The sequence below is a fragment of the Hyperoodon ampullatus genome (genome assembly GCF_949752795.1).
Source record: "Hyperoodon ampullatus genome assembly, chromosome: 11".
Taxonomy (NCBI): domain Eukaryota; kingdom Metazoa; phylum Chordata; class Mammalia; order Artiodactyla; family Ziphiidae; genus Hyperoodon; species Hyperoodon ampullatus.
The window spans coordinates 50,085,114-50,109,724 of NC_136924.1; the positions used below are offsets into that span (position 1 = coordinate 50,085,114).

General features: G+C 36.7%; 1 protein-coding gene across 1 annotated transcript in view; it reads right to left on the reverse strand.

Annotated features, from left to right (window-relative positions):
• Nucleotides 1–24,611, reverse strand: part of ADAMTS20 (ADAM metallopeptidase with thrombospondin type 1 motif 20) — a gene marked incomplete at its 3' end in the record, with an annotated part of 187,940 nt that overhangs the window by 93,010 nt on the left and 70,319 nt on the right. Inside the window, exons 8-14 of the mRNA XM_079715292.1 lie at nt 16,335–16,440; nt 14,344–14,490; nt 11,913–12,054; nt 10,218–10,322; nt 3,033–3,178; nt 1,653–1,834; nt 1,419–1,555 (exon numbers count right to left, since the gene is read on the reverse strand). Of these exons, the coding sequence (XP_079571418.1) occupies nt 1,419–1,555; nt 1,653–1,834; nt 3,033–3,178; nt 10,218–10,322; nt 11,913–12,054; nt 14,344–14,490; nt 16,335–16,440 (965 nt within the window). The remainder of the gene's footprint in view (nt 1–1,418; nt 1,556–1,652; nt 1,835–3,032; nt 3,179–10,217; nt 10,323–11,912; nt 12,055–14,343; nt 14,491–16,334; nt 16,441–24,611) is intronic.

The window sequence follows — 24,611 nt, forward strand, 5'->3', positions numbered from 1 at the left end:
TACATTGCAGTAACGTTTAGTTCTTTGGAATATTCCTTTAAATTTAGTGATCAGGAAAGTAAGAAAAATTCATAAGCCTCATGACTTTTTATTCACAAGGCAAATATTTCCAAAATGAAAATTTCATCTAGATATTTTCTGAAAGTAACATGCATCTTTATGCTCAGATACTTGTCATATTTTTTCATGGTATCTTACTTTCTGCTGTTAATTTAAATAAAACAAGTTTTTAAGGCCACCAAGTACCCTTTTTCTAGTATTTAATCTATTCCCAAAGTGTAATTTAAGTTTCTCTGAACATCTCATTAGCCCTTTGGGTGTAAGGCCTTTCTCACCTAGGTAACTGGTAATAGATGTTTGGTTATAGGGAGAAGAAATTGGTCCTACTAGGTTCCACTTAATGAAAGGAATGAGTTCACAAGATGACATTTGTATTCTTTAGACAGCATTCACTATCCTAGTTCTCAAACTCACCATCCATTTTTAAGAACATCATCTGCAATTTGCATGCTTTGATTCAGGGGTTCATCTGTTCTCACCTAGAATACTGCTAAATGGCCTATCCAACTCCAATTTCCTAAAAACCCAGTACATCCTGAAGATTCTGACATACAAATCGAATCACATCTCTTGCTTAACTCTAAATCCTTGTATTTCCAAGGACTTCAGGAAAAAATTTCATATAACAACCATCAGCTGGTAGCTACCTCCAACCGTGGCCCCTTACTTCTTCACCTTTCTAAACCTACTTACTCTGATAATTAGCTCCAGACTCACACCTTCCAAGAGCATTCCCCAAATCCTTTACCCACTTCCCCACAGAACAAGACACTCCTCCTACATCGTCCCCATGCCACCTTGCAGATGAGCCCATAGCACTGCATTCTAATTGTATGTGTGCCTATCTCCCCCACAAATCTGTGTCCACATTGGAGGTAGGTGCTCTGTTCCATTCTTTCATCTTGGTGACTAGAACGGAATGTGACATCTAGCAGGTATTCAGTAAAAGTTTGCTGAATGTATGTAAGAAGTAAGAGAATGGAGAGAGGGAGGGAGGATATCACTGCTTCTACCACTGAGGGGAAAAATGTCACCACAGAAGGGTCACGTTCGAAGTAGCAAAAGGACTCTACAACCCTTGGGTCCTAATACGTTCTATCTTTTTAGGAAGCTGACCTCATCTTTCATCTTGATTTTAAGTGCCATAGGCAAAACAAAATCAGCAAACTCATCTTACTGCTTCATGAGTCACTCCTAATGATGGAGAATGGCCTAGTAATAGGCAGCCCAGTAGCAACCAAGGATGCTGCACTGAATTCGCAAGAACGTATCTGAAGTCATAGAAGCAATATTTGGTTAGAGTTATAGAAGGAAAATAGTACTCTGAAAGTCATTTTAAATGTAGTAAGTTTACTTACCCGACACAGACCTTGAACACAGATGTCATTTGTTTCAGTTCCACAAGGAGTACCATCAGTAACCCTGTCCTTCAACTGGTAGAAGTTAGTGGTTCCAGCTACCCGACAATACAGTTTACAACGATCTTTCATGGCAACTGTAAGAAAAAGTCAAATTCTGGGTGTACGATAACACAGCTATGTGTTCCTATGTCTCAAAAATTTTTACATTAAAAAAAAATTCTAATTACTTACTCCCACTATACTTTGGAAGCCACCTCACATTAGGGGACAGACCATGGATGTTGAAATGTTTACCATCAAAATCAGAGCACTGCTTCTCACGAAAGTCCTGCTTGCCTTTTGGACATGAATCAGTGTTACATGATCGAAATTTCATCCTGCGGCCCACACAGTACTTTCCTCCGTTTCTTGGCCTAGTCAAATTCATTACATTGTAAAACACATCAGTACAAGATTATTTCTGCCATTTACTTCTAAAACTCTTCCATTCCTTTCCAGAATCTGGAAAACCACTGATGTCCCACTCACACTTTTCGTTTTTAACAGAAGTATGTAATATGGTTGTGAAGCAATTCTGTGGTTAATGAACTGTAGAAAATACATTTTAACATGGACACTGTGGTCTGGAGGGCAGAAATGATGTCTTATTCATGACTAGATTAACTAACAAGGAGCTAACTAATGATGGGGTTTTGTTTTAAAACCTCAAAAAAGGGTTTCTTCATTTTGGAGGTGGGGGGACACATAGAGTGAGCCAAAGGTGATCAGAAAGGAAGACGATAACATGTTAAATTTTAAAAGAAGTATGTATGCCTCTTTGTCGTGTATATCCTACTTATCACTCAGTTCAAAGAGTTTCATGGTATCAATCTATAGCCATCTATCTCTATATCAACTTATGCTGGAACCTAAAAACTCTTTTGTCAGTGTTTTTCTTTTAATATGAAGACTTTCAGCATAATTTAGCTTTTCAAAAATTCAAATAAACTAAGTCAGATTTTATTCAAAGTATGTCACATTTCTGCATTAAAAAGTCTTCATATATATAACATATAACAACAGAAACATTATTTTTAAATTTTTATGGAATCCCTAAGTTCTTTTAAATAGTTTGGTGAGCAGGACCTATGCCTCAGTTCTTATTCAAACTAAAGACACTGAAGCATCTATAACATGAAAAGAAGAGAGAAAATATGACATGACATATTATACCAAACAGTAAAAATATGGTAACAAAACTACATATTTTATCCAGGAAAGCCAAAACATAGTCGAAAGGGGCCAGGATCTTTCAATAGAAGCACAGTAAAAGTAAAACTGCCATTATATTACCATCATTATTGACAACTATTTCTCAAATTTACACCAAATCAAAAAAGAAAGAAAATGGCTTGGTCTTGATTCAAATTCTCAAGACTATTTTAATTTACTTTTTTGTTTAAGGTCTGAATCTACCAAGATATAAAGTAACATGGCTTAAAGTACTCCAGAAGTTTTCTGAATCTCAGAAACTTACAGACTGACCTCCAGTTTTAGAAGTGAATGAAATTGATGTTTACTTTCTGGTGCCTTGAGATAATCTTAATTTACAGTGACATAAAAAAGACATACTCGGGCCGATTACAGAGCCTGGTTGTGCTTTTGATTCCACCTCCACATGTTCTTGAACAAGAACTGTAAGGTCCCCACGGTCCCCAATCGCCATCTACAGGACGTGTGTCCATTTCTTTGTTTACACATAGCCCATGGTGGCAATGCTATAAAAATAAAACAAAAAGAAATGATTCACGCATTATCTAATTAGGACATTGTAGTAATAATAACTATAGCACAAAGATCAGTAGGAAAAAAGGCATACAATTTTAAGCAAAATGTTATCAATTCAGAAATGAGATTACACGTGACACCACTTTGTGAATATTTCCTGAGTATCTACTGAGTGACTGTAAAAAGATCGACAGAATGCAAAAATGAATAGGAAATTTACCTTGCCTGTGAGATCTAGAGTCTCATTGGAGAGGGAAGAACTACACATATAGGGAAAACTTAAACAGTATAATGAAAAAGATTTTTGAAAAATAAGCAAACAAATATTTGTTAATATGGTATTTGTCCATTCTTCTATTTTTTATGCAAAGATATCTATCACTCTCCCATGCCTTAAGCTAACTTTCTGCTCTATCTCATTCAAAGTCTCAAAGATCACTTCGTTCCTTGCTTTCATTAAGAAAGTAGAAATGTACAAAAGAATCTGCTCAAAATCTCCCACCAGCCCTTCTACCCACCCAAAAGCATCTGTACCCAGTACTCAACCTTCCTGCCAATTAGTATACATGAAAAATCCAAAGTCAATCCCTCCACTGTGCACCTTATCTCATCTCTTCTTGGTACTCCAAACACCACTCCAGCAATTCTCCCATCTCTCTTACATCATCACTGCTCCAGTCACTACTACATGAAAGCTAATCAAAACATGGTCCATGCACGGATGCCAGTCTTTGAACTAGTCACTGGCAGTAGGGAGAAGAGGTATACAGAAGTTGAGAGTAAAGTTAATAATTTTAAAATTAGCTTATATTTGTTCTATTTTTAACTGTGATAAAATATATATAAAAAAATTTACTCTCAACCATTTTCAAGTGTACAGTTCAGTGGGATAAAGAACATGCACATTGTTGCACAACCATCGCCATCTATAAACAGAACTCTTCTCCAAACTGAAACTCTGGACCCATTAAAAAGTAACTCCCCATCCTCCCCTCTTCCCAGTCCCTGGCAACCACCATTCTACTCTGTTTCTATGAATGGGACTGCTCTGTATATCTCACATAATTGAAATCACACAGTATTTGTCTTTCTAGGATGGGCTTATTTCACTTAGCATAATGTCCTCAAGGTTAATCCATGTTGTAGCATGTGTCAGAACTTCCTTCCTTTGAAGACTGAATAATACTGCATTGTAGGTATATATCACATTTTCGTTATCCATTCATCTGCTGATGGACACTTGTGTTGCTCCCATCTCTTGGCTATTGTGAATAATGCAACTCTGAATACAGGTGTGTGAATATCTCTCAGAGACCGTGTTTTCAATTCTTTTGGATATATACCCAGAAGTGTTTGTGTTGGGTCATCTATTTCTATTTTTAATCTTTTTGAAGAACCACAATTTTGTTCTCCACAGAGAAAAACTGGCTTACACTTTGAATGTCTTTTTTCATTCATTTTTATCATTTTGTGCAAGAGTATGTTTATAAATGACCAGAACTGTTTAAAAGAGAAGACTGGTCCTTTATGAGAGATAGTTTGAGAAGCACTCCACTCATGATCGTTAACTTCCAAACATACTCTTGTTTCTCCCACTTTAACAATAACGAACTTTTCTTAGATCTCGTTTTCTTCACCAGTTATTGACCTGTTTTTCCTTGAAAGAGTTGTCTACGTTTGTTGTCTAACTCTCTCTGTCTTTTCTCTCTCATCATTCCACCATCCATGAACGTGCTCATGTGAACATCACCAATGGCCTTCAGGACACCATGACGAACGACCAGTTCTCAGTCTCTGCCTTCATTGATTTATGTGACACAGTATGTGACAGAGGTGATCATTCTTCTTCTTTGAAACATTTTTTCTTCTCTTGGTTTCCAGGGCTTGGCACACTCTTGGTTTTCTTTTCTCTTTAATGATTTCTCTTTTGCAGTTTCTTTTGCTATTTCTTCTTCTTTTTGACCTCTTAATATCCCCAGACTCAGATTGTAGTCCTTTATTCTTCTTTATCGACAGTCATTCTCAGTCCAGATCTCTCTCCGGAACTCCAGACTCTATAGACAGCTGCTTCCTCATCTTGATTTGAATGTCTAATAGCCACTTCAACTATAGCGCACCAACACTGAACTCTTGCCTTGGCCCCTCAAAATCTGCTGAATTAGCTCAGTTGATCAGCTAAAAACCTAGTCATCGTACCTCTTCTTCCTCTAACATTCCATATCTAACACATTAGCAAATGCTCTAGTTCCTTCAAAACCATACACAAAGTTGACTTTTAATCATCACCTGGTTTGAGCCACCAGCATCTCTCATCTCCATTATTTCAACAGCTCCCTGAGTACATCTCCTCCGTTTCTACTCTTGGCCCTTACAGTTTAGCCTCAACAGTTGTCAGAATGGTCATAATCCTTTTTTAACTTAGTTTAAAAATTAAGTCAAATTAGGTGACTCCTCTGCTCAAATTCTTCAATTATCTCACTTTGAGTAATACAACATTCTCACAATGGCCTGCAAGTTCTTCCAGTAACTTCCCATACATCTCTCTCTCTCTCTCTCTTCACTCCACTCCAGCCAAAATGTCTTCCTTTCTCTTCCTTGAATACTCCAGCAGTACTCCAGAGTTTGGCCATTCCCTTTTCCTGGAGCTCACTCCCCTGGGATGTCCTCAAAGCTAACTCCCACATTTCCTTTAAAACAGCTCATTAGGCAACTTCCCATAAGATCGACCTTGACCACCATAGTTTAAAATGCAATCTGCCCTCTCCTACCATACAACTTCAATCTTTTTTCTGCTCTATTTCTCTCATTCATGGTACTATTATATTGTTCATAATACTCCAGTCTTCATTAGAATACAAGCTCCAGGGGGGACAAGGATCTTTTCTCTTTTGTTCACTGATGTATCCTGACTGCCTAGAATAGTATCTGGCATGTTTTTAGGTCCTTGATACATTTTTGTTGAATGAATTAATCCTATAACCAAGATTATTAGCAGAAGAAAATGCTTTGTGTCCTCCATTGGAACAAATCATTCAATATGAGAAAGCCATTATAAAAGTGAACAAAAACAAACTCTCAGAATAGAATATACTATGTGCATTTAAATTTTGTGGGCATCTTCCAGAAACATTTAAAGATTCCTTGCTTGTTCCTTATTTATTTATGTATTTCTAAGAGATCAAAGCATGAAAAAGAATGTTATACTATTCACCATGTAGTAAAATTAACTCATCATCAGATGGGTTCAGCATGTCTTCATGCAAATAGATTCACTACCAAAAGCATTTAACAGACATCTCACACATAAGATAGTCACAAGATAAAGGAACTAGAGAAGAGTGTTAAGGCCAAATTATAGGATATTTGTTTAAATTTTCCTTTAATAACAGGTCCATTTAATACTGAAAATGGCTAATGCATAGGGGCTCACTGTTTTTAATAGATTTTTTTAAAAAGGGAATTTATAACTATCATGATCCACATTTTATCCCAAATGCCACCTCTACCTTTAATCTACATGGGCTTTATAGTAGGTTTCAGTATCTCATCATATTTACCTGAATTCCAGCAAACCCATGCCCTCCATACCATATCACCGGGGGAATATTTAAGTGGCTAATAAGCAAATGAAAAGATGCTCAAAATTGATAATAATCAGGATAAGGCAAGTTAAAATCACAATGAAATTCTATTTTGCACCCATCTAGCATGGCTAAAATTTTGTTAAGGCTAACACTACCAAAAATTGGCAAGGAATGCAAAGCGACTCAAACTTTCATATTTACATTGCTTGGTAAGTCTAAAATGGTTCACATATTTTGGAAAATTGTTTGGTGCTTTCTTATGAAGTTAAACACACACCTACCCTATGACCCGGAAATTCTACTCTAGGTATTTACTCAAGAGAAATGCAAACATATGTCCACAAGAAGACTTATACAAGGATGCTCACAGCAGCTTTATTCATAAAAGCCAAAAACTGGTAATGACCCAAATATCCATCAACAGGAAAATGGTAAACAAATTATGGTGCAGCTGAATTACACTGCAACATAAAGGAATGAAGTACTGATGCACACAACAATTTGAATGAAACTCCAAAACATTATGTCGAGAAAAAGCAGTTTGACCCACTCGCTCCTTGCCAAGACAGAGTATACTGTATAGTTTCATTTACTTAAAATCAATAACACACAGGAGATGGGGAAAAGATGGTAGACCCTGAGCTCACCTCCTCCCATGGGCACACAAAAATTGCAACTATTTACAGAGCAACTATCAATGAGAATGACATGAAGACGAGCAGAAAAGATCTATAACTACAGATATAAAGAAGGAACCACAACGAGATGGGTAGGAGAGAACATAGTATAGTTAAGACCCACACCCCTGGGTAGGCAACCCACAATCGAGAGGATAATTACAATTGCAGAGGTTCTCCCCAAGCACTCAGAGGTTCAAAACCCACATCAGGCTCCTCGGACTGGGAGTCCTACACTGGGCAGACGAGCCCCACAATGTCTGGCTTTGAAGGCCAGCAAGGCTTACTTGCAGGAGAGCCAGAGGGCTGTAGGAAACAGAGACTCCACTCTTAAAAAGGCACACAAAAAAATCTCGTATGCTCCAAGACCCAGAGAAGAAGCAGGAATTTGAAAGAAGCCTGGGTCAGACCCACTTGCTGGTCTTGGAGAGCCTCCCAGAGAGGGAGAAAGCAACTGGGACTCACCCTGGAAACACAGACTCTGACAGAAGACATTTCAGGTAGCTCATCCTACCACAAGGACACTGGTACTGGCAAGCACCATTTTTAATCCTCCTGCTAGCTTATTAGCATCAGGACCTGGCCCCACTCACCAGCCTGCTGGCACCAGTCCTGGAATGCCCAGCCCCTAGATCCCCAGAGACTTGCAGCCAGCCATCAGACACCGCTCCACCCACCAGGGGGCAGGAATCAGCCCTGGTACCCCCTGGGCCCTGGCCCCTCCACCTGCTGGCCTACATGGACTCTGGGACGAATAGGGACCTGCAGCCGTGGTCCTGGACCAGATTCAGCACACCAGTGGACCAGCACTAGCCCTGGGACTTCCTGAGCCTTAGCCCACCTACCAGCAAACTCACCAGCTCTAGGACCCCCAGGCCCCACAGTTAGAGACCCCAGAACCCCGCTCCACCCACCATGGGCCACCACTAGCCCTGGGACCAGATTCACCCACTAATGGGCAGGTACCAGTGCCTGGACTCCCTGGACCCCACGGACACCATCCCTGGGAAGCACCATGGTTTCACAGCCAGCTGTCCTGGGATCCAGCCCCACCCACTAGTGAGCTAGCACCAGGACCCAGCCATACCCACAAGTGGCCAGCAGCCTCCGCACAAGGCAGAACCTGGCAACCAACAAGACCAAGATGACTGAAATCATATCAAGCATCTTTTCTGACCACAATCCTATGAGACCTGAAATCAACTAGAAGAAAAATATTGTAAAAGACACAAACATTTGGAGGCTAAACAACATGCTACAAAACAACCAATGGGTCACTGAAGAAATAAAAAATACCTAGAGACAAATGAAAATAAAAACACAACAATCCAAAATCTATGGAACGTAGCAAATGCAGTTCTAAGGGGAATGTTTGTAGTGACAAAAGCCTACCTCAGGAAACAAGAAAAATCTCAAGTAAACAACTTAACCTTATACCTAAAGGAACTAGGGTAAAAAGAACAAACAAAACTCAATGTTAGTAGAAGGAAAGAAATCATAAAGGCCAGAGAAGAAATTAATAAAATAGTTACAAAAAAATAATAGAAAAGATCAATGAAACTAAGAGCTGGTTCTTTGAAAAGATAAACAAAATTGATTTATTCAAACCCATCAAGAAAAAAAAGGGAAAGGGCTAAAATCAATAAAATCAGAAATGAAATAGGAGAAGTTACAACTGACACCACAGAAACACAAGGGATCCTAAGAAATTACTATAAATGATTATATGCCAATAAAATGGACAACCTAGAAGAAATGGACAAATTCCTAGAAATATACAATCTCTCAAGACTAAATCCCAGGAAGAAAAAGAAAATATAAAAACACCAGTTCATGAAGTTCACTAGTAATGAAATTGAATCAGTAATTTAAAAACTCCCAACTAATGAAAGTCGAGGGCCAGAGGGCTTCACAAGTGAATTCTACCAAACATTTAGAGAAGAGTTAACACTTATTCTTCTCACACTATTCCAAAAAATTACAGAGGAAGGAATGCTTCTGAATTCATTCTACAAGGCCAGCATCACACTGATACCAAAACCAGACAAAGATATCACAAAAAAAGAAAATTACAGACCAGTATCACTGATGAACATAGGTGCAAAAATCTTCAACAAAATATTAGCAAACCAAATTCAACAATACATTAAGAGGATCATACACCTTGATCAAGTGGGATTTATCCCAAGGATTCAATCGTTCAATATCTTCAAATCAATCAATGTAATATACCATATTTCATTATTTTGGTGAAACCTATCACTTGACATCATGTTGGCAGATTTAGATAAGTTAATGACTGATGCTAGAATGGCAGATGTAGTATGGTAGGCAGTTTATCTTGCAGTACAATGTATTTTAAACATTAACACCAATAAAGATCTGAAGAAGCCACTTAAAACTTTCAATTATACTTATCTGAATTTTTAGGATAAAATGTATACAATGGTAACATCCTTGAATTTGGGGGATTTGCTGTAATATCTATGGTTAGACTCATTTTTAATAGTAAGACTATAATATGCTTAGATAACTAAATATCCATGTTATTATGTAACTATAATATCCACCTGCTAGATCTTGAAAAAAAAGATAAAATTAAAATTCTAATTCACTTGACAACATACTACATCAAACAAATATGGCAAAAACATTAATTCAACTAGCAGAACAAAAGTTGACAGCGAAAAGGAAGAATGCTGAAACGCAGAGCAATCGCATCCTTGGATAATCTCTTGATACAAGACTCACCCTTCGAGAAAACCTACCATCCCAGGACCACAGTTTGTTCCATCTGCCAGTGGCATGTGTTGAGTGCGACAGCCCTTGTGAACTCCTTCTGCACTCGTGCACCAGAGACGCCTGCATTGTTTCTGCAGAGTAAGAAAAGGCAGGCAAGCAAGAGTGAAAATAACACTGTAAGCATGGAATCAATTCAGTATCATTCATTGGTTTATAAGTTGATCCTAGGTACTTCCTGGTTTCATGGTCAGAGCGGGAAATAATCAGTAAAAAAAATCTTTGCTATATCAGTCCTAGTCATCGATTTTCCTCTAAACACATAAAATGGCAATATTTCATTTTTAAAAACTTCTGGATTATCATCAAACACTGAACAATGGAAGAAATGTCTTGGAGTAGAAGTATTCAAAATTATGTGAGACATTTTTCACTCTTTGCAAGACATTTTTCTAAAGGACTTTTTCTTGTTAAATGTTATTCACAAGGAGTTTCCAAGAGTCCCTTTTGATCCAACAGTGGAATGTATGAATAATGTGCATAGAAATATTGTATAATGTTTACTGGTTTCCTATTTTGTGAATATAATGCATACTTTCAACTTTTGAACAAAGAGTTCTGAAGTTTTCACAAGATATGAAAATTCACAGAGGCTCACAGGAGTTATACCCAAGATAATCCCTTTCTGTTTCTGAATTTAAATTCAAAGTTCATTCAGTACCTAAGTCAGGTAGGAAAGAAATTTATCTTTTATAACAAAAAATTAAGGTAAATCTTTCCCCCTCCAAAGTAGATGTTTAAAAGCTTATAAAATTTGTGATTATAAATTTAAGATTTTAGGAATAATATTCACTGTACGGAACATGCTTTGTATGTCCCTGTGCTCACTGTTAAGTAACTTTCATTCATTCATTTATTCGTACATTCCTTCATTCATTCACACATTCATTTATTCATTCATTCAACATGCAGTAAGCATTTATTTTCTGGTGCCTATTATGTGGCAGACCCTGAACTGTACTCTGGGGATATTTAAATGAATAAATAAGGCTGGATTCCTGGTCCAATGATCCTCACAATCTAGTAGTATAGTAAGCAATTTGGCAAAGTTTTATACAGGAATGAAGAAAATGGAATGAGTATTCTGCTTGGAAAAGTAAGGCATGGATTCACCAAAGTAGCGACGTTTATTCAAACTAAATCCTAAATTTAATTTACCCTCAAAATAAGGTAAAATCTTGGTTATAGATTCAGTAAAAATGTTAACTCAGCTATTTCGGTGGAAATTTAAAGCATCTAACCTGTGAAAAATCCTCAAAATAAATTATAGAGTAATGGTTTAATGAAAACTAAACAAGACCCAAATTTCATTCCTTTGGATTCAAATCTGTTTAAATTAAAATGTAGTCTCTGAGATTCCTGGAGCCTTTAATACAATTCATTATCAAAACACTTATATTTTCTTCTCCCACCCACAAAACATCATTTGAAAGTAACTATTTGAATGCTTTTAATTTTCAGTAACCTCTCTGTGACTCTTGTTTTCTGACTGGGGATAGTTTTTTAAACCTTTTCCTGACAAACACTAAATTTTTCTAATACTTAAAATTTTTTAAGATATATTCAGCACACTGTCTGTCCAAGAGAATAAATGTACATTTCAAAATGTAGTCAAACTACAACTTTATGGTAGTTTTCAAACAAAAGGACATAATTTTTCTTACCAAATAGGGACACACTTGTGATCCAGGACCAAACATAAGTTCACATTGCTTGTTTACGTCATACACTGATCCAGGAAGTTGTGAAGACAGATCGTACATTCTTCCATTTGGTTTGTCAAGGAGGCATTCTCCATGACCAGTACTGTAACAATGACAGAAAACAAAGTACTGTGAATACATATGGATGCATTTCAGTATAATATTCTTTATCACATTTTCTATAGCTCTGCACTTTCAAAGAGACTATCAGTATTTTTTCATAATTTAAAAACCAACTCACATGAAAGTCAGTATGAACACCTCAGTTTATAAAGGACATTTTATGTGTTTGTTCTCATTTGATCCCCACAACTGCCTTAAAGGTAAACATTTTTTAAAAAGAATAACAAATAAACAAAAATTCATCACAATATCATGTTTGAAACATACATTCCTATTTTTATCACACTACACTTTTTGTCTGCTTTGCTATCCAATAGCAATGCCCTATATCTAATGTCCAAATTGTCAAAATGTAAAAAGTAAAGTTTTCAGATCATCTGAGAAAGTACATTGATAGCTCTAAGTGACAACAAAACAAAGGAATTTCCAAAAGTGTTATGTGGTCTCCATCTCAAAGGGGTTTTTTAGGAAAAGAATGTAAATCAGAGTCAATAATGTCAGCTTTGGGAGTTTGCATTTGGGTCTCATCACTTCCCAGAATGCATGGTATGAACAAGTTATTTAGTCTCCCTGAGCCTAAGTCTCCTCATCTGTAAATTGAGAGTGGTAGTGTCTACCTTGCAAATTGCTATTAAAGTATATGATATAACATCTTTAAGGAGTTAGAAAAGTGGTAGATAGTGGTGAAAATGTGTATTTGCTATTCCTAGTTTGTCACACGATAGATAGTCTGCAGAAAACTTTGTGAAAATGTTCAGCCATTCTAACTGGGTTAAAAGCAGCAATTTATTCAATTGAAATAATTAGAAGAAATATATTGGGGGGGATTTTTTATGGCTAGAGGGCATATTAAATTTTGTCCCCAAAATGAACATGTAATTTTTAAAATACCCATTGGCTAGAATCATATTACCCCCTTCCAAAAATAATCACACCCACTGGTTTTTTTTGTTTGTTTGCTTTTTTAAGTGGTACGCAGGCCTCTCACGTTGCGGAGCACAGGCTCCAGACGCGCAAGCTCAGCGGCCATGGCTCATGGGCCCAGCTGCTCTGCGGCATGTGGGATCTTCCCGGACCGGGGCACAAACCCGCTTCCCCTGCATCGGCAGGCAGACTCTCAACCACTGCGCCACCAGGGAAGCCCCCCACTTGTATTTTTAATCAATACCTCAGTCAGCAATTGAACAAAGCTATATGCAATCACGTATAGATCAGCAACTGTGTATTGTTCTTTCAAATCAGGTTCCCATACAAGGATAAATAATCACTGCTGATTATAATTAAGGGATATATTTATACACATATATTCCAAAACATGGTTTCATTTATTCCTGTAGTTCTCATAAAGGTAGGTAACTAAAACTGCACAAATTGGTGATTAGAATATGTAGTAGAAAAAAATCAAACAGTATTGTGTTTATAAGAGCTTGGCCTTGCCTTTTGAACAAGTTTCAGTAAGTAGGATAGAAACACCATTTGGATAAGAAGTTGGGAAGCAGAGAAACCTGGTAGGAGTTGAAGAGGCAAGGCAAGAACAATCTGGATCTGCCTCCTGTCTTCAGAGCTGGGAAGAGCCTCCAAAGAACAGGTAAACCTAGAGATTTCATATCCCTTCAGAGAACTATTTGTAATATTCATAGTTTGACTTTAGCTATTCTCTGCCCTTCAAGGGCACCTCAAACTTGAGCTAAACTCCTCTTAAACTATTACCTAGTAGCTTCTGAAAAAATTCAAACACACACAAGGAAGCTTTGATTCCCATTAAGTCTCCCCCTAAAAGAAGTTTTTCCCATAACAGAGAGCCCAAATTAAAAAAAAAAACATGGGGGGCTTCCCTGGTGGCGCAGTGGTTGAGAGTCCGCCTGCTGATGCAGGGGACACGGGTTCGTGCCCCGGTCCGGGAAGATCCCACATGCTGCAGAGCGGCTGGGCCCATGAGCCATGGCCGCTGAGCCTGCGCATCCGGAGCCTGTGCTCCACAACGGGAGAGGCCACAACAGTGAGAGGCCCATGTACCAAAAAAAAAGAAAAAAAAAAAAAAACATGACAGCTAGATCTGAACTGACCCCCCGCACACCAAAAATATTAGTTAAGAATGAAATATAAAATTCTTCTCTTGTTTTTAAACATCCATTTGTACAGTGAAAGTAAGCTTAAACAATAAAAAACTCAACAGAGATTGAACCACTCTAAAAGAACATACAAGTTTCAAATTTCATAATCTAATAAAAGTTCAATTATTTAACTAAAGTAACACAAAATCACTTACTCTAGGAATTCAGTGATATATTTCTGACTACATTTTGACCAGGTCCAAGGACTTGTGTGGTAATTTAAAGTTGGAGCCATTACATGATACTGATGTTTAATTCCAGTTTCCTTACATTTAAAACTATCATCGTGTGGAACATTAAATCTAAAAATAAAAATAAACACTTAAAAAAGAACATTAAAATATGTATACAACATTAGAAACAGATCTCTTATATTTAAAGTATAATCTAAAATGCAGATAAATCTGATTACATCAGGATTTGTACTCTTGATTTCTCCATAAAGTATTGTAATGCTAGGGTTACCTTCATGTTTAGAAGCACATGATGTCTAAGAAACAGTAGATTATAACTTTGATCAGTAGCACAGTCTGTTGATTTGGTATTTGAATTTAAACAATCAAAATATTTGGATTCTGGCTCACTTCATCACAATATAGACTTAGCATTAACATAAAAATAACTGTAGTTTCCAACACACATACCCAAGGAGATGTGTGTGGAAAGATCAGGTGAAGGCTCTACCACACTAAATTCCAGACCATTGACTATCGCTAGAGTATCAAAACAAAAGAACAAAAAAAAACACACTTCTTTAATTTTGTATCACTCTATATTTTCCGTCTATTTCATATGAAACAGCCTAAGTGCTCTTTCTGGTTTATAATCAATAAGTGATGATTTGATTGAACTGGAATAATAAAAATATTCCTAAAGGGCAACCAAATCTTCACAACAAGAGCAATGATATTAAATGATTAGCTGGTCAGCAACAAATCCTACACATTCTTTTGAGGACCCCAGTAAAAACTGACATTTAGAAGAAACCACTTGATTCAGATCCTTGCCTGTCGAAATTTGTACATAAATCAGTATTTTAATTAAACTACTTACCTATATTCTAAAGACACCTAAAGAGTTTCTCAGGAAGAAAATAAATGTCTAAAATGGTACCCTCTGCAAGAACACTCTTCTCCTAGTTAGCACTAGTAGTAACCAGAAATCAGTGCTTTCCAGATGTTGCAATGCATGATGTACCTCAGGCAGGTTCCTGATCTGCCCCCACTTCAACAAACAATATAAAAATCTGAGTGTGCATCTTGTGGATGGTCATGAGATATAACCATGCTAAAGGGAACTGAAGAGGCACTAGTTTAATAAAAATGATCTCCACTTGAAATTATTCCAGCTGAATACTCTAATGACGTTAAGCCATGACCAGGAAAAGAAAATGTAGTCAAGAGAGGCAACTCTAGCCTCAATTCCTTATTAGCAGATAACCAAGAAATCAAAGGAGTACTGGGGGTACATTTGGGATCATTTTTCAGGGGATGAGTTTCAGAGGGGTTTCTGATTTTCTCTGGGAGCCCCAAGAGTATCATGGGAAATCACGGCCTCCACATTCTTGGAGCATAAAACCCCAGTAGAATTTTTAATAATGCAGGAACAGATAGGAGAATCTCAAATTAAAAAAAAACAAAAAACAAAAAACAAAAAACTATGGAACTGGGAGGAAATTTTTAAAAAAAATCTTTTAGTAATTAAGAAATCCCCACAGGCCACATCTTCTGCTGGGGCTCTGAGCTATAAAAGCAAGAAAAGAATTGGTACTACAAATCTTTTGGGGAGTTCCCCAGAACCAGGGGCCCCTGCAGGCCCTCCCATAAGATGGTAGAGCACAGTACCTGGTCATGTATAGGATAACAAGGGATAGAGGCCAGAAGTGCTTGTCATGTAATCCAATACAGTAAATGAAATAAAAGAATTCCCAAGCTCTAGTTCTTTGCTTAGTCTGTTGATCTGTGCAGCCTGTCTGACCTAACATAGATCACAAAAGAGCCAGAGTTAGAATTTCAGGGGTGAAAATTACACTACTAATACTTTATAAAGATATAAAGGTGCTAATTACTCAATTGAAGATGGAATTTTAGACATTTTTGCAATGGTATATAGAAGGCACGTTACTGAGGTGACAGAAGGTACTTACACATGCCCAAGCTCGTGGGCTATGGTAAAGGCAGCACTGAGTCCATTTTCTTCACTAATAGAGCAGCTCCGTAAAGGATCACACAGGGTACCTAATTCTGCTAAACCTGAAAAATTTCACGTTTGTGTTTCAACAAAATGGGAAATACCAGAATCGTAAAGAAAGCATTAAAGCATTTATCATTGGCATTACTACTTAGAAATGAATGCAGTTGACTGTTAATATTGCATGAACGTTTTGTAAGGTGAAGAAAAAAGAACAGAATGATTTGTCTGTAGTTGAAATCTTTTTAGCAAATTCTTGGATTATTTTACTGAAGAAAATAATCCAAAATAAGGGATAGGCAAACAATTTTTTAAAAAACAGAAAAATGAAGAGAACATTTACTACAGGAAGAATGAAGTTTTAGGCCACGTTAGTGTGCATAATAGGAAAGGTAATAAATGTTTAAATTGGTAATAGCACTAATAAAGAAAATAGCACAGAACAATATAAATTATAAATTTTCTTTTATTTTTTAAAGTTTTGAAGCAGCATACAATTATTAAATTACCATATGATAATTAAATGAGTAAAAATATGTTAAATGCTTAGAATAGTGCCTGAATTTAATATGTGTTAAATAAAACATGATAATGATATAACCACTGGAAGCACTTGATTTTGTAACCACTTTAGCGATGGGAAATGTATCACATATCAAGATCTAGTCACTCATTTAAATAACAACGTGCAACTCTGCAACTCGAATTGTTGCTGAAAGAAGAAGACAGCATGAACTGGTTGGACACCAAAGACAGCAATAGTTACAATTGATATAGTCTTTTATTCTAGAAAAAGAAATTCAAAATAAATGTTCCTTATAATAGTCCTACTCCATCATCAACCAAGTTAGCATTTCATTTTACTGTTCAACATAATACAATGGTTTTTGCTATTGCTAGCCTTCAATATTTGCCTGCAAATTTATCTGCTCTCCTACAATGATTCCTTTCATTAAAAAAAGATGATCATATATAAAATAACCAGTTTCTTACTGTAAAGTTCTGCATTTAGAATTTTTTTTAATATAAAACAAATACTTATATTAGCTACTGTGTTTTAGCTCCCTCTTCCTATGTATTCTTTTAGTCATAAATGTCAGAATAAACTGAACACATTTCTTTCATGAATATGTTGGTGTTCCCTTGCCTTCATTAGTATTTTCAATTTGCCTAGTGGCTCAATTCCAGTGTATTCATTTTCAGGGCTGTGTATTTGGAACACAATATTGACTCCATTACCACCTAAACTTTATGTTACATGCTTAAAGATAGATATATTATAAACTGAACATTTTAGTCACATGACATATCTGTAAAAATATGCATTGCATATGACTAGAGACCATGATCAAATATCTCCATAGGCAAGACCAACAAAAATCAAAGTGAATGTATAACCTTATGGTACCAAGCAGCCGGCTGAGGGTTTGTGCCTAGATTCACTCATGTTGATTAAAGGTTCTCTAAAACTGGGCAGAGATAGAATAAAGTAGCACAGGCCCAAATCTGACACAGATTCCCCATGTTTGGAAGTGCAAGAAGCTACACAGAGTCACCAATCCATCATGTTAAAGAATAAAAACCATTTTTAACATACTTGATAAAACATGCTCAGAGACTAAGGCAACAGTATTTGCAAAAGGATAAATAAGCAGGAAACCTAGTAATTACTACCAACATCTTGTATTTGTCATTAAGAACTATCCTTAGGGTGTGTTCAGTTGAGGAGTTAAGAATAAAGGAGCAGCAGCTACTCAGGGGAGGATTTTTTGGGGTAATGGGAGAAGTATAAGAAAGCAAATCCAACTACAAGAAAATATTGAATCCTCTCCTATGTCATGTTCTGCAAGCTCCCAAAGAGAGGCACTTTTAGGACTCAGAACCCATTGCCTAAAATCCTGGCTGAGTCCCTGGGTGGAGAAAGACCCTGTAAAACATCCGTGTGGCTGACAGGAACTTGGTGCTCCAGCCTGGGGTCAGGGCTGAGCCTCTGATGCGGGAGAGCTGAGTTCAGGACATTGGACCACCAGAGATCTGCTGGGCCCATGTAATATCAATCAGTGAGAGCTCTCCCAGAGATCTCCGTCTCAACGCTAAGACCCAGCTCCACCCAACATCCAGCAAGCTCCAGTGATGGAGGCCCCATGCCAATCAACTAGCAAGACAGGAACACAACCCCACCCATTAGTAAAGAGGCTGCCTAAAATCATAATGAGTTCACAGACACCACAAAACACATCACCAGACATGGGCCTGCCCACCAGAAGGAAAACACCCAGCCCCACCCACCAGAACACAGGCACCAGTCCTCTCCACCAAGCCTACACAAGCCACTGAACCAACCTCACCCACTGGGGGCAGATACCAAAAAAACCAGGAACTACGAACTTGTAACCTGTGAAAAGGAGGCCCCAAACACAGTAAGTTAAACAAAATGAGAAGATAGAGAAATATGCAGCAGATGAAGGAGCAAGATAAAAACCCTCTAGACCAAACAAATGAAGAGGAAATAAGCAGTCTACCTGAAAAAGAATTCAGAGTAATGATAGTAAAGATGATCCAAATACTTGGAAATAGAATGGACAAAATAAAAGAAACATTTAACAAGGACCTAGAAGAACAAAAGAGCAAACAATGATGAACAACACAATAAATGAAATTAAAAATCCTCTAGAAGGAATCAATAGCAGAATAACTGAGGCAGAAGAACAGATAAGTGACCCGGAAGATAAAATAGTGGAAATAACTACCACAGAGCAGAATAAAGAAAAAAGAATGAAAAGAATTGAGGACAGTCTCAGAGACCTCTGGGACAATATTAAATGCACCAACATTCGAATTATAGGGGTCCCAGAAGAAGAAGAGAAAAAGAAAGGGTCTGAGAATATATTTGAAGAGATTATAGTTGAAAACTTCCCTAACGTGGGAAAGGAAATAGTCAATCAAGTCCTGCAAGCATAGAGAGTCCCATACAGGATAAATCCAAGGAGAAACATGCCAAGACACATATTAATCAAAATATCAAAAATTAAATACAAAGAAAAAATATTAAAAGCAGTAAGGGAAAAGCAACTAATAACATACAAGGGAATCCCCATAAGGTTAAGAGCTGATCTTTCAGCAGAAACTCTGCAAACCATAAGGGAGTGGCAGGACATATTTAAAGTGATGAAAGGGAAAAACCTACAACCAAGATTACTCTACCCAGCAAGGATCTTATTCAGATTCGATGGAGAAATTAAAACCTTTAGAGACAAGCAGAAGTGAAGAGAATTCAGCAACACCAAACCAGCTTTACAACAAATGCTAAAGGAATTTCTCTAGGCAGGAGACACAAGAGGAGGAAAATACCTACAAAAACAAACCCAAAACAATTAAGAAAATGGTAATAGGAATGTACATATTAATAATTACCTTAAATGTAAATGGACTAAATGCTCCAACCAAAGACACAGACTGGCTGAATGGATACAAAAACAAGACCCATATATATGCTGACTACAAGAGACCCACTTCTGACCTAGGGACACATATAGACTGAAAGTGAGGGGATGTAAAAATATATTCCATGCAAACTGAAATCAAAAGAAAGCTGGAGTAGCAATTCTCATATCAGACAAAGTAGACTTAAAAGTAAAGACTATAACAAAAGACAAAGAAGAACACTACACAATGATAAAGGGATCAATCCAAGAAGAAGATATAACAATTGTAAATATTTATACACCCAACATAGGAGCACCTCAATACGTAAGGCAAATGCTAACAGCCATAAAAGAGGAAATTGACAGTAACACAATAATAGTAGGGGACTTTAACACCTCACTTTCACCAATGGACAGATCATCCAAAAGGAAAATAAATAAGGAAACACAAGCTTTAAATGACACATTAAACAAGATGGGCATAATTGATATTTATAGAACATTCCATCGAAAACAGAATACACTTTCTACTCAAGTGCTCATGGAACATTCTCCAGGATAGATCACATCTTGAGTCTAATCAAGCCTTGATAAATTTAAGAAAACTGAAATCGTACCAACTACCTTTTCCAACCACAACACTATGAGACTAGATATCGATTAAAGGAAAAAAAAGCTGTAAAAAATACAAACACATGGAGGCTAAATAATATGCTACTAAATAACCAACAGATCACTGAAGAAATCAAAGAGGAAATCAAAACATACCTAGAAACAAACAACAATGAAAACATGATAACCCAAAACCTATAGGATGCAGCAAAAGCAGTTCTAAAAGGGAGGTTTATAGGAATACAATCCTACTTCAAGAAACAAGAAAAATCTCAAATAAACAACCTAACCTTACACCTAAAGCAATTGGAGAAAGAAGAAAAAAAAAAACGCCCAAAGTTAGCACAAAGAAAGAAATCATAAAAATCAGATCAGAAATAAATGAAATAGAAACAAAGAACAAATGGCAAAGATCAATAAAACTAAAAGTTTCTTCTCTGAGAAGATAAACAAACTTGATAAACCATTAGCCAGACACATCAAGAATAAAAGGGAGAAGACTTAAATCAACAGAATCAGAAATGAAAAAGAAGTAGCAACTGACACTGCACAAATACAAAGGATCATGAGAGATTGCCACAATCAACTATATGCCAACAAAATGGACAACCTGGAAGAAATGGACAAATTCTTAGAAAAGCACAACCTTCTGAGACTGAACCAGGAAGAAATAGAAAATATAACAAGACCAATCACAAGCACTGAAATTGAAACTGTGATAAAAAATCTTCCAAAAACAAAAGCCCAGGAACAGATGGCTTCACAGGTGAATTCCATCAAACATTTAGAGAAGAGGTAACACCAACATTCTCAAACTCTTCCAAAATATAGTAGAGAGAGGAACATTCCCAAACTCATTCTACAAGGCCAACATCATCCTGATATCAAAACCAGACAACGATGTCACCAAAAAAGAAAACTACAGGCCAATATCACTGATGAACATAGACGCAAAAATCCTCAGCAAAATACTAGCAAACAGAATCCAACAGCACATTAAAAGGATCCTACACCATGATCAAGGGTGGTTTATACCAGGAATGCAGGATTCTTCAATATAAGCAAATCAATCAATGTGATACACCATATTAACAAATTGAAGGATAAAAACCATATGAGAAAATAACACACCATGGTAAAGCAATTACACTCCAATAAAAATGTTAAAAAAAAAACAACATATGATAATCTCAATAGATGCAGAAAGTGATTTTGACAAAATTCAACATCCATTTATGATAAAAACTCTCCAGAAAGTAGGCATAGAGGGAACCCACCTCAACATAATAAAGGCCATATATGACAAACCCTCAGCCAACATCGTCCTCAGTGGTGAAAAACTGAAATCATTTCCACTAAGATCAGGAACAAGACAAGGTTGCCCACTCTCACCACTCTTATTCAACATAGTTTTGGAAGTTTTAGCCACAGCAATCAGAGAAGAAAAGGAAATAAAAGGAATCCAAATCGGAAAAGAAGAAGTAAAGCTGTCACTGTTTGCAGATGCCATGATACTATACATACAGAATCCTAAAGATGCTACCAGAAAACGACTAGAGCTATTCAATGAATTTGGTAAAGTAGCAGGATACAAAATTAATGCACAGAAATCTCTGGCATTCCTATACACTAATGATGAAAAATCTGAAAGTGAAATCAAGAAAACACTCCCATTTACCATTGCAACAAAAAGAATAAGTATCTAGGAATAAACCTACCTAAGGAGACAAAAGACCTGTATGCAGAAAATTATAAGACACTGATGAAAGAAATTAAAGATGATACCAACAGATGGAGAGATATACCATGCTCCTGGATTGGAAGAATCAATATTGTGAAAATGACTCTACTACCCAAAGCAATCTACAGATTCAATGCAATCCCTATCAAACTACCACTGGCATTTTTCACAGAACTAGAACAAAAACTTTCACAATTTGTATGGAAACACTAAAGACCCCGAGTAGCCAAAACAATCTTGAGAACGAAAAACGGAGCTGGAGGAATCAGGCTCCCTGACTTCAGACTATACTACAAAGCTACAGTAATCAAGACAGTATGGTACTGGCACAAAAACAGAAAGATAGATCAATGGAACAGGATAGAAAGCCCAGAGATAAACCCACGTACATATGGCCACCTTATCTTTGATAAAGGAGGCAGGAATGTACAGTGGAGAAAGGACAGCCTCTTCAATAAGTGGTGCTGGGAAAACTGGACAGGGACATGTAAAAGTATGAGATTAGATCACTCCCTAACACCATACACAAAAATAAGCTCAAAATGGATTAAAGACCTAAATGTAAGGCCAGACACTATAAAACTCTTAGAGGAAAACATAAGTAGAACACTCTATGACATTAATCACAGCAAGATCCTTTTTCATCCACCTCCTAGAGAAATGGAAATAAAAACAAAAATAAACAAATGGGACCTAATGAAACTTAAAAACTTTTGCACAGCAAAGGAACCATAAACAAGACCAAAAGACAGCCCTCAGAATGGGAGAAAATATTTGCAAATGAAGCAACTGACAAAGGATTAATCTCCAAAATTTATAAGCAGCTCATGCAGCTCAATAACAAATAAACAAACAACCCAATCCAAAAATGGGCAGAAGACCTAAACAGACATTTCTCCAACGAAGATATACAGACTGCCAACAAACACAGGAAAGAATGCTCAACATCATTATTCATTAAAGAAATGCAAACCAAAACTACAATGAGATATCATCTCACACCAGTCAGAATGGCCATCATCAAAAAATCTAGAAACAATAAATGCTGGAGAGGGTGTGGAGAAAAGGGAACACTCTTGCACTGCTGGTGGGAATGTGAATTGGAACAGCCACTATGGAAAACAGTATGGAGGTTCCTTAAAAAACTACAAATAGAACTACCATATGACCCAGCAATCCCACTACTGGGCATATACCCTGAGAAAACCAGAATTCAAAAAGAATCACGTACCAAAATATTCATTGCAGCTCTATTTACAATAGCCAGGATATGGAAGCAACCTAAGTGTCCATCATTGGATGAATGGATAAAGAAGTTAAGGCACATATATACAATGGAATATTACTCAACCATAAAAAGAAACGAAATTGAGTTATTTGTACTGAGGTGGATGGACCTAGAGTCTGTCATACAGAGTGAAGTAAGTCAGAAAGAGAAAGACAAATACCATATGCTAACACATATATATGGAATCTAAGAAAAAAAAATGTCATGAAGAACCTAAGGGTAAGACGGGAATAAAGACACACACCTACTAGAGAATGGACTTGAGGATATGGGAGGGGGAAGGGTAAGCTGTGACAAAGTGAGAGAGTGGCATGGACATATATACACTACCAAACGTAAAATAGATAGCTAGTGGGAAGCAGCAGCATAGCACAGGAAGATCAGCTCGGTGCTATGTGACCACCCAGAGTGGTGGGATAGGGAGGGTGTGAGGGAGGGAGACACAAGAGGGAAGAGATATGGGAACATATGTATATGTATAACTGATTCACTTTGTTATAAAGCAGAAACACACACCATTGTAAAGCAATAATACTGCAATAAAGATGCAAAAAAAAAAAAAAAGTTCAGAGACCTAAAAAAATGAAAAAGTTGGCTAGCTATAGTATTGCCAGACACAGTACTTTAAAATAAAGCTATACTGACTTGATTTTCTTTAAAAAGCATTATTAGAGATAAAAAGAAGTCACTGCACAATTGTAAAAGGTTCAATTCAAACTTATACATGCCTAATGAGTTAGCCTGAAAGTAGATGAAACAAAAAATTTGAATACTGTAATTGTAAAAATTATAATGTAAAATTGAAAATGGAGAGAGTGACAGAGATATATTCATGTTTCAAGTAAGTGACCTAGTAAGCAAAAAATTAGTAAATATATAGTTGATTTGAACAACATAATTGGCAAGTTTGATTTAACAGGCATATAGAAACCTGTATACCATAGTTAAAGAATGTACATTCTGTTTAAACATACATGAAACATTTTTTTTAACTGACCACGTAATAGACCATACAGGTAATACCAAAAGATTTCAAAGAATGGGTATCGTATAGATCATGTTCTCCAACTACAGTGAAATTAAATTAGAATTTAATAAACAAAAAACAGTAAGTCTCAATATATTCATAAAATTTTTAAATGTATTTCTAAATTAATAAGTCAAAAA